At 39.9% G+C, this 17,974-nt stretch overlaps 1 protein-coding gene across 7 annotated transcripts in view; it reads right to left on the bottom strand.

The window, feature by feature from the left end:
- nfia (nuclear factor I/A) overlaps positions 1 to 17,974 on the bottom strand; it is a 506,523-nt gene that overhangs the window by 67,235 nt on the left and 421,314 nt on the right. For all 7 annotated transcript variants that reach the window (XM_060830426.1, XM_060830431.1, XM_060830425.1 and 4 more), the window contains one exon: positions 1,636 to 1,801. In XM_060830426.1, the coding sequence (XP_060686409.1) occupies positions 1,636 to 1,801 (166 nt within the window). The remainder of the gene's footprint in view (positions 1 to 1,635; positions 1,802 to 17,974) is intronic.

Raw genomic sequence — 17,974 nt, 5'->3', positions numbered from 1 at the left:
CTTATTTCAGTCAAACATCACCAGAGACCAAGTTTATCCTGTGTGTGGTGTACTGCTGATTACTGATGTGTTGGCACGGTAATGATTGTGATGTGTCTATGAATCAATACGTGAAACAATTGGTGCAATCTAGATACCACAATACTGACTAAAGGTGGAGGAGTGAGAAAAAAAATCAAGTTCCCTTATATCTGTGGATGGGAATTTCAACTTGGAGCATGATTGTTTCTCTTGGCCCTAAAATGTCTTTTAAAAACAACCTACAAAAACACATATTTCCTTTAGTGGCTTTTAGTAGTCCCCATAAGAAAAGCAAGGGGCATATCTGGCCATTTGCACATTTAAATCACAATGTAGCATGTAATACCAGATTACATATCTTGGATAGGAAACATTGTGCTTTTAACATTTTCATCCATTTTTCAATCCCTCCAATACCTTGCCCTTCCCTATCTCTGTGAGCTCCTCCAGCTCCATAGCCCTCCAAGATATCTGCTCTCATCTAATTCTTGCCTCTTGACTAAACCCCCATTTTTTGATGCCCCACCACTGGCTGTATCTTCAGTTTCCTAGGCCTCAAGGTGTGGAATACCGTCCCTGCATCACTCTACTTTGCTTTCCTTTTTTAAACACTGCATTATCCTTTGCTCTTTGACCAAGCTTTTGGTTACCTCATCTAATATGGCATTATACAATTTGGAGTCATAATTTGTTTTATAATGCTCCAATGAAGCACTTTAACCTGTTGCATTACTTTAAAAGTGCTACAACAGTGGAAGTCCATTACAATGTGGATGCTGGAATCGAAAAAGTGAAACCAGGTTATAGCTGGAATGCTTTATAAGATTTCTATTTTTATTTCAACTTTTAACTCAAAGTGATGAGTTAAGTAAAGGTGTTTTCCTCTTTTTGGAATAATGAGAACCCTCCCCACAATACGTTAATTAATATTTCAAGACTTCCACGGTACAAGTTATTGTTATTGTTGAGCAATGTTGGGTCTATTTAAAGGCCTGAAGAAGGGCTTATGCCCAAAACGTCGAGTCTCCGGTTCCTTGGATGCTGCCTGACCTGCTGCGCTTTTCCAACAACACATTTTCAGCTCTATTTAAAGGCCTGCCTAGAAATTGGATAGATTGTCAAAAATGTCTTATTTTTCTCTGCTTGCCTCCCTTTTAACGGGAGAGAAATGGGTCGCTGACAATTAGAAATACTCCAATGCGTACAAAGGCATTTTGCTGATATGTCTTTTGCCACATTAAAGGAACAATTCTGAAAGGCGATACTAAGAAAATGGAGCAATTTTCATATTTTGGATTTTTTGTAATTTACGGAGTTAAAAAAAAAGAATTTCAAACAGAAACAAAAGTACAATGTAAAGCATTTATCTGGAAGCCAGCAAATAGATAACCACAGGAAGAAAACACCTCACATTAGAAGAAAGGAATAAAACTCTGATTTTTTCCATTCAGACATATGACTTTGATGGGCAGCAGGTTTTGAAAGACAAAGGTTTAACCAACTTGTGTCTAAATATGTATTCATATTAAAAACAAGTGACCTAATGCTTGACTTGAGAAGGCTGGCATTACATATTTTGATACAATTACAGGGGTTTTGCTGAAGTAAACTTACTGGGTGAAGTAGGTGATGCTGCTCCTCCATCTGTAGATGTGGTAGTTGGTTTTGTGTCTGGCACTGGCAAAGGCACAGGCCTGGCCATAGGTGGAGGAGGTGGAGGTGGCAACATTGGAGTGGGAAGGAATGGATTATGGACTTTGCCCTGGCTGCTTCCATTGGGCTGTGGAACAGAGTAAAAATAATAAGTCAAGACCACAGCTGGAAGAAAAGGCTTTGTAAACAAAGATTACAGCTAATGGAGGCATCAGGATAAAAGAATTGTGATACTGTAGGAAGTTAAAACAACAGAATTTCTCTTTCTCAAACTATCCACATTATTAATTAATTTTGTTAAGTCCTCCAAATGCTGTATAAGCCTGGTCAAGCCAGGGATCCAAAATTATATTTGACAGTGTGATATTAATAACAGACTTTCTACATTACGCATCTCTATTTTCATCTCAAAGCTGTGCCACTCTTATTATATTCTGTAGTAGATACTGAAAAGAAATGGGCAAACAAAGTATGACTGAGTCTTCAGCTCTCCCCACTGGTATTTTAGATAATAACTTAAGCAGCTGACAGTCTTGCACTCAAACATGGAGGACAAATGTGTTTTTAATCACTTCTGTGAAATGAAATTGAAATTGTGGAAGAGCATAAAATTCACAAGTCCTAAACATTACTTCATCAGTGGCAGCAGAGGTAGTAAAATACAAACATATTAATTACCTTTTTAGATCATGGAAGCAGTATTAAATAACATTAAATAGCTTTTTATAATAGATACCATATTAAATCTGATTTCTGATTATGCAATGCATGATTTCAATTTGTTTCAAAGTACTAATGTGTACAAGCCCATAGTGATGCTAGTCAATGTTATGTGTGCCATAGCTCATGTGGCTCATTGTAGTCTTTCAGTCCTGTGTCAGCCTTTTTATTTGCCTGTAACTTAATTCAATTTTCAAACCACCCACCACCATGCTTTTTTTTCCTTCTTCCTTGAAGTCTTCCCAACATAATGTCTTTTACAATTTTCTTCCTAAGATGTGCCCTAGTCAGACTCTTGTATTCAATTACATGCATCAAACTTCGTTCTTTACTCATCCTTGTAAAGTCCACTTTTATTTTTTGAACTGTGAAAAGTGAAAAGACATTGTTTTAAACAAAAGAAACTGAAAAATGATGCTGTCATTTTAAAAATAAATTACTGGAACTCATTGTGAGTTGTATTACGATATTGCCTTATTCAAGCACTGGGGGAGAATGCTCAACATTTCAACTCCATGTGATTTGTTTAGGGCAGTTTTGCCCAGAGTCAGTCCTCTGATTGATTTTTTTAACTGACCAGAAGTTATGGGCTCTGGAGGGTTCAGCAGAGTAACAACTACTTGACTGGTTTTTGGGTCAGTGACTGCAGCCTTGTATATAGGCAATATAGCAGGAATATCGAGCCTGCGAAGAACAGGCATCTCATTCACCATTTTCTCTGTAAAAATGTATCTGCAAATTATTTACTGCATGGAAAAGAGGGGAAACAAAGTTTGAGACACTGAAAGGGGTAAATTCTCAACCAGTGAATGAAAGACAGCACTGGTGTTCAAACAACCTCACCTCATTTACAAAGAATTGAAGGAAGTGGAAGGAACCAAAAAATCAACTTAGCAACTTCTGTGGTCTGGATTGGTGTTTCTCTTCCTTTCTCCCCCTCTTTTTACATCACACCCCTCCCACCACAATATCCATGTTTTGTCATTTTCTGCTTTTGTTTGCATGTATCCGGGAATTTTAAAATGGGGTAGTGTTTAAATCATAGAGTTACAAGTTAATTCATGTTTCTTCCTTGCCATTGATTATAAACAAATAGAAGCAAAATACTGCAGGTACTGGAAATCTGAAGTAAGTACAGAAAATGCTAGAGAAACTCAGAAAATACAGCAGTATCAGTAGAGAGAAAGATCTAACCTTTTGAGTTTAATATAACTCTTTTTCAGAACAGATTATAAACAGCTCGATTGCAATAAAGTTATTTTCTTGTTAAGGAACAAAATCGGTGTGCATACTCATTTAGCTTAAATGAGACAGTTAGGTAAGATTGGGCAGTTTGGCTTTTAAGGAAATTTTCTATTTGTGACAAGTCCAGGAATAGCAAAGTTCAATTTTCCATCAATTTTCCATGCATCACTCATATTCATGAAAAGTCACTAGACTTGTCTGAAATTTTGCAACAAAGATAATGAAATATTGTGGAGTTATAGCAAGTGAAAAACAATAAACACCAGGTTTTGGACCACAGTAGTAAGTTCACATGAAAAGCTGAAAAAGCCTTCCTAAAGGTGCAGCAGCTATACCTGTTGAATTAAAAAGAGATCACGATGGCCAAATTGATTGAATTGGCAAGCCCGTCAGAAGTGGAATTGTATGCCAGGGTTAAAAACGTAAAAAGATACAAATAATGTAGTCTTTATAGAGATACACAGCACCAAGTATGCCAAGTATCTGTTCACATTGAGTTACCGTTAAATAGTTTGAACATAAAAGAGAATTGAAACAGTGCAGAGACAAAAGGAACTAGTGTTTAAAAGACCTTCAATATCAGAGAGAAAAGACAGGCAAAGAAGGCTTAGGAAACTAGAGTTTCTAAGGAGAGAGAGAGATGAAACTTTAAATGATAACCTTTGAAAAAAGAACCATCTGATGCTGATGCATGCTGTGACGATGGAAAATACGAGTCATAATCTAAAGCCCACAGACCCAACCAATATTTGAGGAAAACAGTGTATAGGATTCTTGATGCCATTTGAGAAGCTGGATATTGCTGATGCAATGGTAGAAAACAGGCAATTTATGCTTCACCATCAGAGGAAGCTTCGAACATTTATGACATTTTAATGCAGATTACTTTGAGTGCCCAAGTTAGTTTCAGAAGAGTGTAGAGAAAAGTTCCAGAATGTAAGGAAACAGCCTGGACAAATCAACCTTGAAAGGATTGAGAAAAGTAATTTTGGTATCTGGATATCTGCATATGAAGCTTTAAGGAGGATCATTCTCCTGGAAGATGAGAAACTACATTGTTAAGCACGGAGTTGCAACTATTCGATAAACAGCAGTAATGGTTTACAATTGGAGCTGACCCACAAAACTGAACCTTTTATTCTTGTTCCTTCCCCCCGCCCCCCCACAAGACTCAAGAAGAGTAGTGGATTAGAGAGTTAAGAGGAAGAAAAGTAGCCAAGATGAAGAAAGGACTGCCGGAATGCCACAATGTCTCCTCTTCAGAGGTGTTTGCATTGCAATAAAGTGGGACACTTTCCTTCATTCAGAATGCTGCAAGTTGCAAGCGGAGCCAATGGAACTTACTGGGATTCAGAGTGAGTCCGAAAAGATCATTAGGAAGAAAAATGTTGCAGATCAAATTGTAACTTTATCTAAAACCAAAACAGCAGAGGCAAAAACAGCCATAACTGCAGAAAATATGAGTAAAGCAAATGAGAGATATGAAAGGATTTTGTCATAGAGGAAGACAACCTCTTTTGCTTCAAATGATATTGCTGAAGCCACAACTATATTAGGGGATACCAAGAGCTCCCTAAACTCTTTTGTGGGAAAAGGATATATTTTCCCTCTATTGTGAATGAAAGCCAAAATGTTAGTAAAAGGCATAAGTGCAGAGTATATCCCAGTTTAAATGTACAACATATATAATTTGAATGTGACTTGTGTGGTGAATTATTAAGAAACTGCAAATAATGTTGACTCGAGTTCAAAGGAATAATTTAGCTCCAGTAAGGTTATAACTTCCCCTGATAATCACAGAACGTCTGAATGAGGTTAAAAAAACAGAACAATTACAGTTGGTTTTTTATCCTAGGTGTGGTAACCAGGGCAATGGCTAAACAAAATCCATCACCAGAGATTAAAGAAAGACCCCAAATACATGTTAGATTAGCTGAAATTTTATTTGAGATGGGAATAATTCAAAAGAAGTATTTGGTATGTCTTCATTGACTGAGGGTCAGGAAGCAGATCCAGAGTTAAGTAAGTTAGTACAAACAACTCACACTGAAGCTGAGACTAAGGGCATTCCAGAGTAATATTGCATTAAAATAAAGTTCTGAAGAAGTGGAGACACCTTCACAGATCTGTGGATCAGGAATGGATGGTTATTCATCAGCAAATGAGGCCACCCAAATATGTAAGGAAATATTATGAGTAATATCTGAAATGTCTGTGGTAGGACATGTAGGAATGCTGAAAACTCAAACATCAGTAAAGACAGGCATTTTACCTGGCTAAAACTTCAGAAGGACCTAGTGCAATTCTGTAAAACATGTCAAGTATTAGGACTATATCAGCATGTAACCAAAGTGGCACCTTTAATATGCATCTGAGTTTTCATAGATTGTTTTGGACCATTACCAAGAATGACATGAGCTATCTTTTCAATTATGGATATGACAACCTAATTTCCAAAAACTATTCCTTTGAGGACAACTGCATCTAAAGCAGCAGTAACTTAGATTTTTACCAGTTGTGGACATCCAACTGAGATACAATCTAACCAAGATTCTAACTTATTTAGGACAATCTGGGTATAAAATAGTTGATATCTTCCTCTTCTCATCCACAAACCAGGGAGCTTTGCAGAGAAGTCATCAAACTCTATAAAAGTGATTAATGCCTATTGATATGAATACCCACAGGATTGGGACAAAAAATTAGATTCCTTAATGTTTACTATCAGAGATTCCCCAAATGAATCTCCTGGATTTAGTCCATATGAAGTGAACTATAATTATGAGATAAGAAGTCCTGATTGAGGAAAAGTTCTTGAATGCTGGATGAGATGTCTCTGTTTCTACAGTGGGACACAGAAGCATGTAGAGTCATACAGAACGTACAGCATGGAAACAGACCCTTCGGCCCAACTCATCCATGTCGACCAGATATCCCAACCCAACCTATTCCCACTTGCCAGAAGTCACGTAAGTACATTTCAACATTTATAAGCAAAAATGAAGGAACGGGCAATAAGGATGCTACATCAAGAATGTTTCACATGGGAAACAAATTACTGGTATTATTGTCTTTACAAGCTGAATGTCTGAAAGCAAAATTTAGTGCTCCCTACAAGGCAATTAGGAGGCTTAGTAAAGTGACTTATCTGATAGATATTCCTGACCACAGAAAGAAAAACTGATTATGCCATGTCAATATGCTGAAGTGGTATAATATCAGGGAAGAAAGTGAAAAGTAAGTCTATGAGGTGGTAAGAGTAGTGGAAAATGACAGTGAGAATAAGAAGTGGAAGGAGAATTTGGAAGTTCACAATTTTGTTGCAGTTCTAGCGCTCAATTAGCCAGTTACAAATACGGGGAGATTTAGGTATAGCCTTATTGCATTTGCAGGAAGGAAAATGAAAGATCTAGTAAGGTTACTTAGGAAAACAAGGAAATCTGTAATTATACACCTGGATAGAAAATGTTAGGTTAGACATAATGCAGAAGCAGGAAACTTAGTGCTAATGACACAACATCCTTATTGGTTGAGCCCAGAGAGACAAGCTCTACAGTAAACAGAGATGCAATCTTGTTGTACAATCACTTGAACGAATCCAGACAAAGCAGCTGGAGTTCACCAGTGGTGTTAGTTCCTAAACTGAATGGACCCACTCACTTCTGCACATAGACTACAGAAAAGTAAATGCAGTGACAAAAACAGATTTCTATGTAATTCCTAAGTTAGAAGACTACATCAGGTTGGAAAGGCATAATTTCTTTCTTTCTGTTAAAGGGTTACCAACCGTGATAGGTTTCAAAACTTCACAGATGTCCAACTCCCTAGTCTTGTATTAATCAATGGCATCATGAATAGATTTCCACCTAAAAGACACAAAGTGTGTATGTGATGGAATACTCTCCATTTGTCTAACAAATGTAGCTCGTGCAATACCAAGACATTAGACACTATCCAGAAAAAAGATAGTCTATGTATTTGGGACCACATTCACCAGCTGAAACATTCATTTTGTCCACCATTGATGCACCATGGTTGCAGTGGTGAATAGCATTCCTTGAGGAGAACAAGGCATGTTCCTTTCTACCCTTTTTTGAAAAGAAAATTAAAAACAACAGCAGTATTTTTGTAACTATCTTCAGCCAGAAGTGCCAAGTTGATGATCCATCTTGGCCTCCTCCTGAGGTGCCCAGCATCACAGAAGTGAGGGTTCAGCTGATTTAATTCACTCCATAGCAGTGAAGGAAAGGCTGAAGGCACTGGATATTGTAAGGTCATGTGCCTTGACAACACTCCAGTAATAAGACTGAAGATATGCTCCAGAACTTGTCATGCTTCTCACCAAACTGTTTTGGTACAATAATAACACTGCCATCCACCTGAGGATACAGAAAATTGTCCAGAACCACAAAAAAGGGCATTTGCCACCTTATTAGTCCACTTGATCATGTCAGCAATGCTATCAGTGGTTCTTACAGAGGAGTGACATGCTCGCTAATGCTAATTCTGCCAGGAACACTAGACTCCTGATCTCATTACAGCTTTGGTCCAAAAACAGACAAAAGATCTGAATTCTAGAAATGAGAAGAACGTGACAGCCCTCTCCAACAAGGATTAGTTTGACTGAGTTTGGTATTAAGAAACCCAATCAAAACTGGAGTTAATGGCAATCAGGGTAATACATTACACCGATTGGATCATGTCCAGTAAGTGCAAGATGGTTTTGATTGTTGGTGATCAAGCATTTCAGTCTCAGGACTTCTCTGCATGAGTTCCTCAGGCCAACCATTTTCAGCTGCTTCGTCAATGACATTCCTTCCATTGGAGGGTGAAAAGTGGGATGTTCATTGATGATTATATAATGCTGAGAAAAATTCATGATTCCTTAGACACAGAAGGAGCCTACATGCAGCAAGGCCAGGACAACATCCAGGCTTAAGGTGGTAAGAAACATTTGCGGCACACAATTGGCAGGCAAAGACTGTCTCAAAGAAGTGAGAATCCAACCATTGCTCCTTGACGTTCAATAGCATTACCTTAACTGAATTTCACACATTATCAACATCAAGAGGGTTACAATTGATTATAATTCAGATTCATAACATAGGTCTCAATGTTTGTTCATGGAGGATTCCTATGATGACTTCAGGAAACCTGGTACTACCTCATTGCTGAGTCAATCATTTCCTGAACATGCCAGAAGCTATGGAAGAAGTTTTAATTACAAGGCAATGTGGTTCAAGATAAAATAACAATGCTTTCTTCATACAGAAGACATACCTGGAGTGTGCTTTTACCTTTGATTTTTCACAATCTTAAGTAGAATTAACCTACTGAGAAATGGGGCAGGTATAGCACTGGCTGATTTGGTTTTACTCATTGTGCTGTTGCTGAAGAAAACTTTTACGTGTTTCATAATAATAATCAACAGTAATGATACAAGACAGTTATAGTAGTTTGCTTTCCATTTCTCCATGTAACCTTTAACATTTTGCTTTTTGAAACAAATTTTATCTTCCCCTCTTCAAGAGTCTGAAAAATCATAACCAACTCCAAGAAACAATCCTTCAAGTTCATGGCACCCAATGGAAATTTATATTGGGCAACTGGATAAAAGTCAACGTTTCAGTGCATGACTGACTTCTTGGCTGCAATAGATATATGTTGTTCCTGGCTCCTTTTATGGTCCTCTTGATTAGGTCCATATTATGCATCATGTAACAGTGCCCCAGTTTTGTCCACTAGCTCTGTGGAATACTGTAAGGATGGATCATTTGATCTACGCAATTATGTGAAGCACTAATAGACTTCCAAATGCTTTCCCCATGAGGCTCCTTGTTTGTGCATGTGTTTATGCATTTGTCTTCTGCTGATATTTGGAGTTTATGCATTAGGCATGGCTGCACAACATAACTTAACTATCAATCTTCTTTCCCTTGGTCTTTATAGAATTGTTGAAGTGTTGAATTGTCTCAGAATGAAATTAGGTATATTCCCAAGAAAGCATGCACTAACATGCATAACTTTCTGACAATGGTATAAACTATTTGCATATTCTTGGAATTATTTGTTTTCAGGTTTATATAGCCAAGGAATTGCTGGCAGTGTGCAGACACATAAGCCTATAATGTTCCTTGACTTGAGAAAACAATCCATGAGGGACAACTATACTCCTTTTCATACTGATTATAGTTTGTTCTGCTGAGTAGATTGGTGGTCTGTGGAAAATCAAAGCTTCAGATATGCTCTCTTTGCAGCAATGAGTGCCAATGTAAATGAGTCCTTTTGATATTTGCTGAAGCATTATGTTAAAATTCATGACATTCACTCCCAGCAGGATCAGAAACCACCCTAAAAATAAGAGAGTTCCTCTGATGATCCTCAATCTCTTAATTTATTGTTTCCTTTATGGGGTTCAATATCCATTACAACTGTTGTTGATCCACCCTCTGGGCAGTTTCTTCTTTTTATTTGCTTACCACTTATAATCTATGTGACTGTATTACCCATTTCTGATTCTGGTTTCACTATATCCAGTAATATCTGGCAATAGTTGTTGCAGGACTTCACAGCACAGTTCAGCTGAGAATGCTTTCATGAAATATTTCTCGTTCTTTTATTTACTAATTAGTGAACCTCACCTTTGTGCTCTCTTTATGATGAGTAAAGATACACAGCCTGAATTTTCTGATCAGAGATGTAGTGTCCAGTCAGCATTTCTGATCAGAACCTATTTGGAGATTTGTTCAGAATGAACCAGAGCGATTCTACCTCTTGTCTGAATTTTCCACTAGGATTTCTATTAGTTCAGAGAGTCCCTGTCAGTTTTCCAATAGAAGCAGCTTAATCAGTGCACAATGATGTAGTTACACTATAACTCTATTACCCATCCATATCATGCCATCTGCTTTACATATCCTGTAAGACTGCTATTTAAATTCTTTATGAGTTGAGCTATGAATGAAAATCAGTTTAAAATGGTGAGAAATAAAACTGCAAAAAAAAATATGCACCATCACTGCAACTTTCTTTATGGTGGGGTGGGAAAGTGGTTCTTTACAGCAGTTCAGGCAGCATCCAACGAGCAGCGAAATCGACGTTTTGGGCAAAAGCCCTTCATCAGGAATAAAGGCAGTGAGCTGGAAGCATGGAGAGATAAGCTAGAGGAGGGTGGGGTGGGGAGAGAGTAGCATAGAGTACAATGGGCGAGTGGGGGAGGAGATGAAGGTGATAGGTCAGGGAGGAGAGGGTGGAGTGGATAGGTGGAAAAGAAGATAGGCAGGTCGGACAAGTCCGGACAAGTCATGGGGACAGTGCTGAACTGGAAGTTTGAAACTAGGATGAGGTGGGGGAAGGGGAAATGAGGAAGCTGTTGAAGTCCACATTGATGCCCTGGGGTTGAAGTGTTCCGAGGTGGAAGATGAGGTGTTCTTCCTCCAGGTATCTGGTGGTGAGGGAGCGGTGGTGAAGGAGGCCCAGGGCCTCCATTTCCTCGGCAGAGTGGGAGGGTGAGTTGAAATGTTGGGCCATGGGGCGGTGTGGTTGATTGGTGCGGGTGTCCCGGAGATGTTCCCTAAAGCGCTCTGCTAGGAGGCATCCAGTCTCCCCAATGTAGAGGAGACCACATCGGGAGCAACGGATACAATAAATGATATTAGTGGATGTGCAGGTAAAACTTTGATGGATGTGGAAGGCTCCTTTAGGGCCTTGGATAGAGGTGAGAGAGGAGGTATGGGCACAGGTTTTACAGTTCCTGCGGTGGCAGGGGAAAGTGCCAGGATGGGAGGGTGGGTCGTAGGGGTGTGTGGACCTGACCAGGTAGTCACGGAGGGAACGGTCTTTGCGGAAGGTGGAAAGGGGTGGGGAGGGAAATATATCCCTGGTGGTGGGGTCTTTTTGGAGGTGGCGGAAATGTCGGCGGATGATTTGGTTTATGCGAAGGTTGGTAGGGTGGAAGGTAAGCACCAGGGGCGTTCTGTCCTTGTTACAGTTGGAGGGGTGGGGTCTGAGGGCAGAGGTGTGGGATGTGGATGAGATGCGTTGGAGGGCATCTTTAACCACGTGGGAAGGGAAATTGCGGTCTCTAAAGAAGGAGGCCATCTGGTGTGTTCTATGGTGGAACTGGTCCTCCTGGGAGCAGATACGGCGGAGGCGGAGGAATTGGGAATACTGGATGGCATGGGAAGAGGGTGGGAAGAGGTGTAATCCAGGTAGCTGTGGGAGTCGGTGTGTTTGTAAAAAATGTCAGTGTCAACTCGGTCATCATTAATGGAGATGGAGAGGTCCAGGAAGGGGAGGGAGGTGCCAGAGATGGTCCAGGTAAATTTAAGGTCAGGGTGGAATGTGTTGGTGAAGTTGATGAATTGCTCAACCTCCTTGCGGGAGCACGAGGTGGCGCCAATGCAGTCATCAATGTAGCGGAGGAAGAGGTGGGGAGTGGTGCCAGTATAATTACGGAAGATCAACTGTTCTACGTAGTCAACAAAGAGACAGGCATAGCTGGGGCCCATACGTGTGCCCATGGCTACCCCTTTGGTCTGGAGGAAGTGGGAGGATTCAAAGGAGAAATTTTTAAGGGTGAGGACCAGTTCGGCCAAACGAATGAGAGTATCGGTGGAAGGGTACTGTTGGGCTCGTCTGGAGAGGAAAAAACGGAGCGCTTGGAGGCCCTGGTCATGGCGGATGGAGGTGTAGAGGGATTGGATATCCATGGCAAAGATGAGGCGTTGTGGGCCGGGGAAACGGAAGTCTTGGAGGAGGTGGAGGGCGTGGGTGGTGTCTCGAATGTATGTGAGGAGTTCGTGGACTAGGGGGGATAGGACAGTGTCGAGGTAGGTAGAGATGACTTCAGTGGGGCAGGAGCATGCTGAGACAATGGGTCGGCCAGGGTGGTCAGGCTTGTGGATCTTGGGAAGGAGGTAGAACCGGGCAGTGCGGGGTTCCTGGACTATGAGGTTGGAAGCTGCAATCTGCCAGTAGAGTTATATTTTAAGCTGCAAATAAACTTGCAGTCACACTAACAATTGTCTACTCAATTTAATTGTATTGGGATAACTTCAAATGCCCATTCAGAACATAGCAAAACCAATCGGCACTGTGAAGAGTGTGAAATAGGTCACTGACACATTATTTATGTGAGCATCAGATTTCATCTGATTGCCATGGACACCAACAGCACTCTGATACAGTTCTGCAATTTTAGAATGGTAGAATTCCTGAAAGTGCAAGACATTATTGATTGCAACCACGTAGCTGAAATATTGCATTACAGAATGCCACAACTTACATGATATCACAAAAGATTCAACATTCTGTTTCACCGTTGGCAAAGCAAAATGCAATAAATAAATAAAATCTGAACAGTGGCATTCGCTTTCAGTTTAAAGTATTCAATGGTCTCTGAAAATGTTACCTGAAAGAACCTGCTATAATGGAACTGAAGGATCAAAACTATCTTCTGTAGCTGGGGCTCATCATCACTCCTTGCTGTCTAAATGCATGAACTGAACATAAGCATTTCTGAAAGAAGTCACATTTTGTCAAAGCTTTTCACCTTTCCCGCATTAGGACATTCACAAGAATGCAATATCAACATTAATATTGTATAAGAGGAGAATGCTGATTGGTTGAGGAGTGGACTCTGATTATTAAAGGCGATAGTACATCATTATGTTGATTGCCAATTAACAGTGAGGATTGGTTTAATCTTTATTTATGCTGTGATCTTGCTTCAATAGATGACTGCACCATAAACAACATGTGCTTAAAACACAACAAATTCACAAAAGCAGAAGTAGTTTGGCAAAGCAATTCATGATGCTCTTAAGAGATAGTAAATCTCTCTGATCATGGACTGCCTTAAAGCAAAGAGTTTGTCTTCAATTTTGGTGTGCCTTTATGTCATCAATGGGAAGAGATATTTGCTCAGCTTGAATTCCTTTACTCTAGGATATGCTACCACAACCAATGTCCTTCAAAGACACCAATCTTTGCAAGTGTGTCTAGTTGATCTAGTACATGAATATTGCAGCATTCCAAATGACTTCTCTGATTTTTAAATGCAATGTGAATGCCACCTTGCATTGTGAGACCTTAGTGCCAACCAGGATATACAAATCATTAAAGCAGCAGAGGGATGAGAATATCATCCTTAACAGTGTAACCATATCCACCAAATACACGTCATGCTTAACAACAAGTCCAAATTCATATCCATTGATAATGACCTGATGGCCATAGTAAAATGCAAACTGAAAAAGCATTTGCTGGTCTTGTGTAAGCAGAATGCACTACCAAATTGCATATACGATTAGATTCGTCCATATGGCTGACTGCATCCATGTATGTACTCCAGAATCAAAGTAGTGATATCTTTTCATGTCCTTTCTAATCTATGATCAGTTTCGCATAACATGAACTAGCCAAATGGTTGGGTGAATTGCTACAACCTGTTTTAAGCAAACAATGATATTTACATACTTCACATTTATGAAGACCACAAAGGATTTGCACATTGGTAGCCTTGCAGTTTCTGTGTGCTCTGTTGAAATTGCTTGTACCAATGTACTACTTATAGAAGCTTTGGACATCTGTACTGCAACACTATACCATAGTAACTTAGATCCATCACCATTGCCTGAATCAGTATTCTTTGAACTTATGAACTCAGCAACTGACACAGTTGAACTCAGTTTCAATGACTCCACATATCCCCAAATGGATAATGTTGCTATGGGACCTCTACTGGGCTCATATCCCACAAACAATTTCACTGGATTCCATGAGAAATTCATCTTCAATGAAATGACACTTAATTTCCGACCTCTTACATATTTCCAGTATCGTGATGATACATTTGCTATATTTGAATCTGCTGCGGCATGTTGGAATTTGCTTTTTGGTCTTAACAAACTCCATCCTGCACTCAATTTCATATTTGAGTCAAGTGAGTTCCCTTTCCTCAATTCTCTTGTTGAGAAATTCTCCAGGGGAACTTCTACTACAAACCTACCTTCACTTTTCAGTACAGACATCGAGATTCCTACAGTTCCACATGCTGTAAGATTGGCTTTCTTAGAAACCTCGTAAACAGGGTCTGAGCCATCTCTTCATTCTGCAAACTTGATGCTGAAATAAAATGTATCAAAGCCATCTTTGGCTGCCTAAATGGATCCTTTCTGATGTACATCTCACAAACTTATGGACAGTCCTAAGGCAGCCACTCTTGGTCCTGAAAAGTACTCAGTCTACCCCAGGTTACCTTGAATGAGCAATTTATCTTTATAATTTGAGCAACAGTGAAGCTAGCTGTTTCATGCTGCATGGTGTTCACCAGTAGCAGGATACTGCTGTAAAAATGAAAAGATGCTGGCTTGTCACACAGATGGACAATGTGGTGCATGAATTTCAGTGTCATTGTGATGCCAGGTACATAGGCTGTAAATCTCATAAACTGACAGATCAAATCAGCAGTATATTACTTGTATGTCTGCAACTAACAATGGTCTGATCCACCACACATGCAGAATTTGCAACACAATGTCTGACATTAGATGTGATTTTGTAATTGGACAATATTTTCTGGATAACTCTGGACGTCAAGTGCATTATTTGCAAGCAGAGAGAATATGTACATGCAACGTATCTAATTCAATTCAACAAAATCGGTGACATTTGCTCAATGGTTTATTTCTCAGGGAAATACCCTGACCATTCAGAGTCAACCTATCTGGTTTAAATTTTAAACCAAGTCTGGCTATTAACTGTCAATCAGTATTAATGTCTGCATTCTCAATGACAATATCTGTAGCAATTATAGAAAAATCTGTATCAATTATATTAAGTAGGAGCTAAAAGCATACTCTACCATCACTCTGATCATGGCTGATCATTTAACTCAATACCCTGTTCCTGCTTGCTCCTAAACCATTTGATCCTTTTAATCCTAAGAATTATATTTAACTCCTTCTTGAAAACATTTAGTGTTTTGGCCTTAAATGCTTTCTGTGGCAGAAAATTCCATGGGCTCGCTAATTTATGGGTGAAATCATCTCAGTCCTAAAGGACCTCTTCGGTATCTCTAAACCATGACCCCTAGTTCTGGACATCTAGGTTATCAAGAACATCCTTTTTGTATTTACTTTGTAGAGTTGTATTAGAATTTCCTAAGTTTCTATGAGATTCCCCCTTCATTGTTCTAAACTCCAGTGAATATCGTCCTAATTGATCTAATCTCTCTTCAGATGTCAGTCTTGCCATCTTAGGAATCAATCTGGCAAACCTTCTTTACGTCACTTTCTAGGCAAAACGTCCTTCCTCAGATAAGGAGACCAATAATGCATACAATACTCCTGGCACGATTTCACCAAGACCCTGTACAATTGCAGCCTTATATCTCCGCTCTGCACTCAAATTCTCGTGCAATGATGACCAGCATAACATTTGTCTTCTTCACCACTTGCTGTACTGACACCCTTACATTTAGAAACTGATGTAAAAGGACACACAGGACTCACTGCATATTCCCCTTTCCCAATTTATTGCCATTCAGATAATATTCTGCCCTGTTTTTGCTACCAAAGTGGATAACCTCACATTTGTTCACTCACTCAACCTGAGGTTGAGGCCTCAATCAAATCAGCGTCATTTTATTGACCAATCAAATAGGCTTCAGGGGCTAAGTGGTTTATCTTAGCTCTTAATTAATATATTCATATGACCTGTCAAAGGAAATATCCAGAATCTGGATGAAATATTTGATTAGACAACTTCACACACCTTATCGTCTCATTTATGTTCCTTGTTTATGCCAACCTGTTACATTATAAATGTTTGCATCCACACATATAATGGCAAACTCTTTTATAATCTTACTTGGCTTCCAATAGTGGAAGGTCTGTATTTCATCTTTCGGCATAATTTAGCCCCTCAGAAAACAGCACAGAAAATGTCTTATGCTCCAGCCAACTCTGTTTATCTCCCCCAACTGCCTTATGATTTGCCATTTCAAAATGACTACAGTGGCCTTTATTTTATGTAAGAAATACCTTGGGAGATTAACTAGTAAGACTAAAATGAGGCTACCCCACATGGGATCTGTTTCCTACATGAATTCAATAAAATCCTGAACTAAGAGTTGATATAATGGGAACGATACAACCATGGTTGTAAAAACCCATTTGGTTCACTAATATCCTTTGGGAATGGAAATCCGACATCTTTATTTGGTGTAGCCTACATGTGACTCCAGACCCACAACAATATTGTTGACTCTTAACTGTGCTCTGAAAACAGCCTAAGCAAATAATATCGAGGGCAATTATGGACACAAAACAAATGGTGACCTTGCCAGTGATACCCATATCCCATGCAGGTATAGTAAATTTGTTTCATAGAAAAGTGCCTGTGCATGTTTCATTTATACTAAATACACTATAAATAAGTGCAATTTGTTATTGTTTTTGAGATCCTCTCCTGCTTCCCCATCCTCATGCTGGGTGTTTGTTTGGCATAGGATTGTGGAAGTGCATTGTCCCTGAGAAGAATAATGTACACTTTAATGCAGCCTTGGTGAGATATTGTGTTAGAGTCAAAGAGTGTGATACTGGAAAAGCACAGCCGGTCAGGCAGCATCCGAGGAGCAGGAGAGTTGAAGTTTTGAGCATAAGTCCTTCATCAGGAATGATGAGGCTGAGAGATAAATGGGAGGTGGGTGGGGCTGTGGGGAAGGTAGCTGGGAATGCAATAGGTAGATGAAGGTGGGGGGGGGTGAAGGTGATAAGTCAGAGAGGAGAGTGGAGCAGATAGGTGGGAAGGAAGATGGACAGGTAGGACAGTTCAAGAGAGAGTGCCAAGTTGGAAGGTTGGACCTGGAGTAAGGTGGGGCAAGGGGCAATGAGGCAACTATTGAAATCCACGTTGATCCCATGTGCTTGGAAGGTCCCAAGGCAGAAGATGAGGCATTTTTCCTCAAGGTATTGGGTGGCGAGAGTTTGGCGGTGAAGGGAGGGGGAGATAAAGTGTTTGGCTGTAGGACGGTGGGGTTGTTTTGGGCGTGTGTCCCAGACATGTTCTCTGAAACATTCCGTAAGTTGGCGTTCTGTCTTCCCAATATAGAGGAGACCACATCGAGAGCAAAGGACACAGTAGATGATGTTTGTGGACGTTCAGGTTACATCTTACACTAGATCCAACCTTCCAACTTGGCACCACCCTCTTGAACTGTCCTACCTGTCCATCTTCCTTCCCACCTATCCGCTCCACCCTTCTCTCTGACCTATCACCTTCACTTCCACCTTCTTCTACCTATTGCATTGCCAGCTACCTTCCTCCTAAT

The sequence above is a fragment of the Hemiscyllium ocellatum genome, chromosome 9 (assembly GCF_020745735.1).
Source record: "Hemiscyllium ocellatum isolate sHemOce1 chromosome 9, sHemOce1.pat.X.cur, whole genome shotgun sequence".
Classification (NCBI taxonomy): Eukaryota; Metazoa; Chordata; class Chondrichthyes; order Orectolobiformes; family Hemiscylliidae; genus Hemiscyllium; species Hemiscyllium ocellatum.
This window is presented reverse-complemented; position numbering and strand designations above follow the sequence as displayed.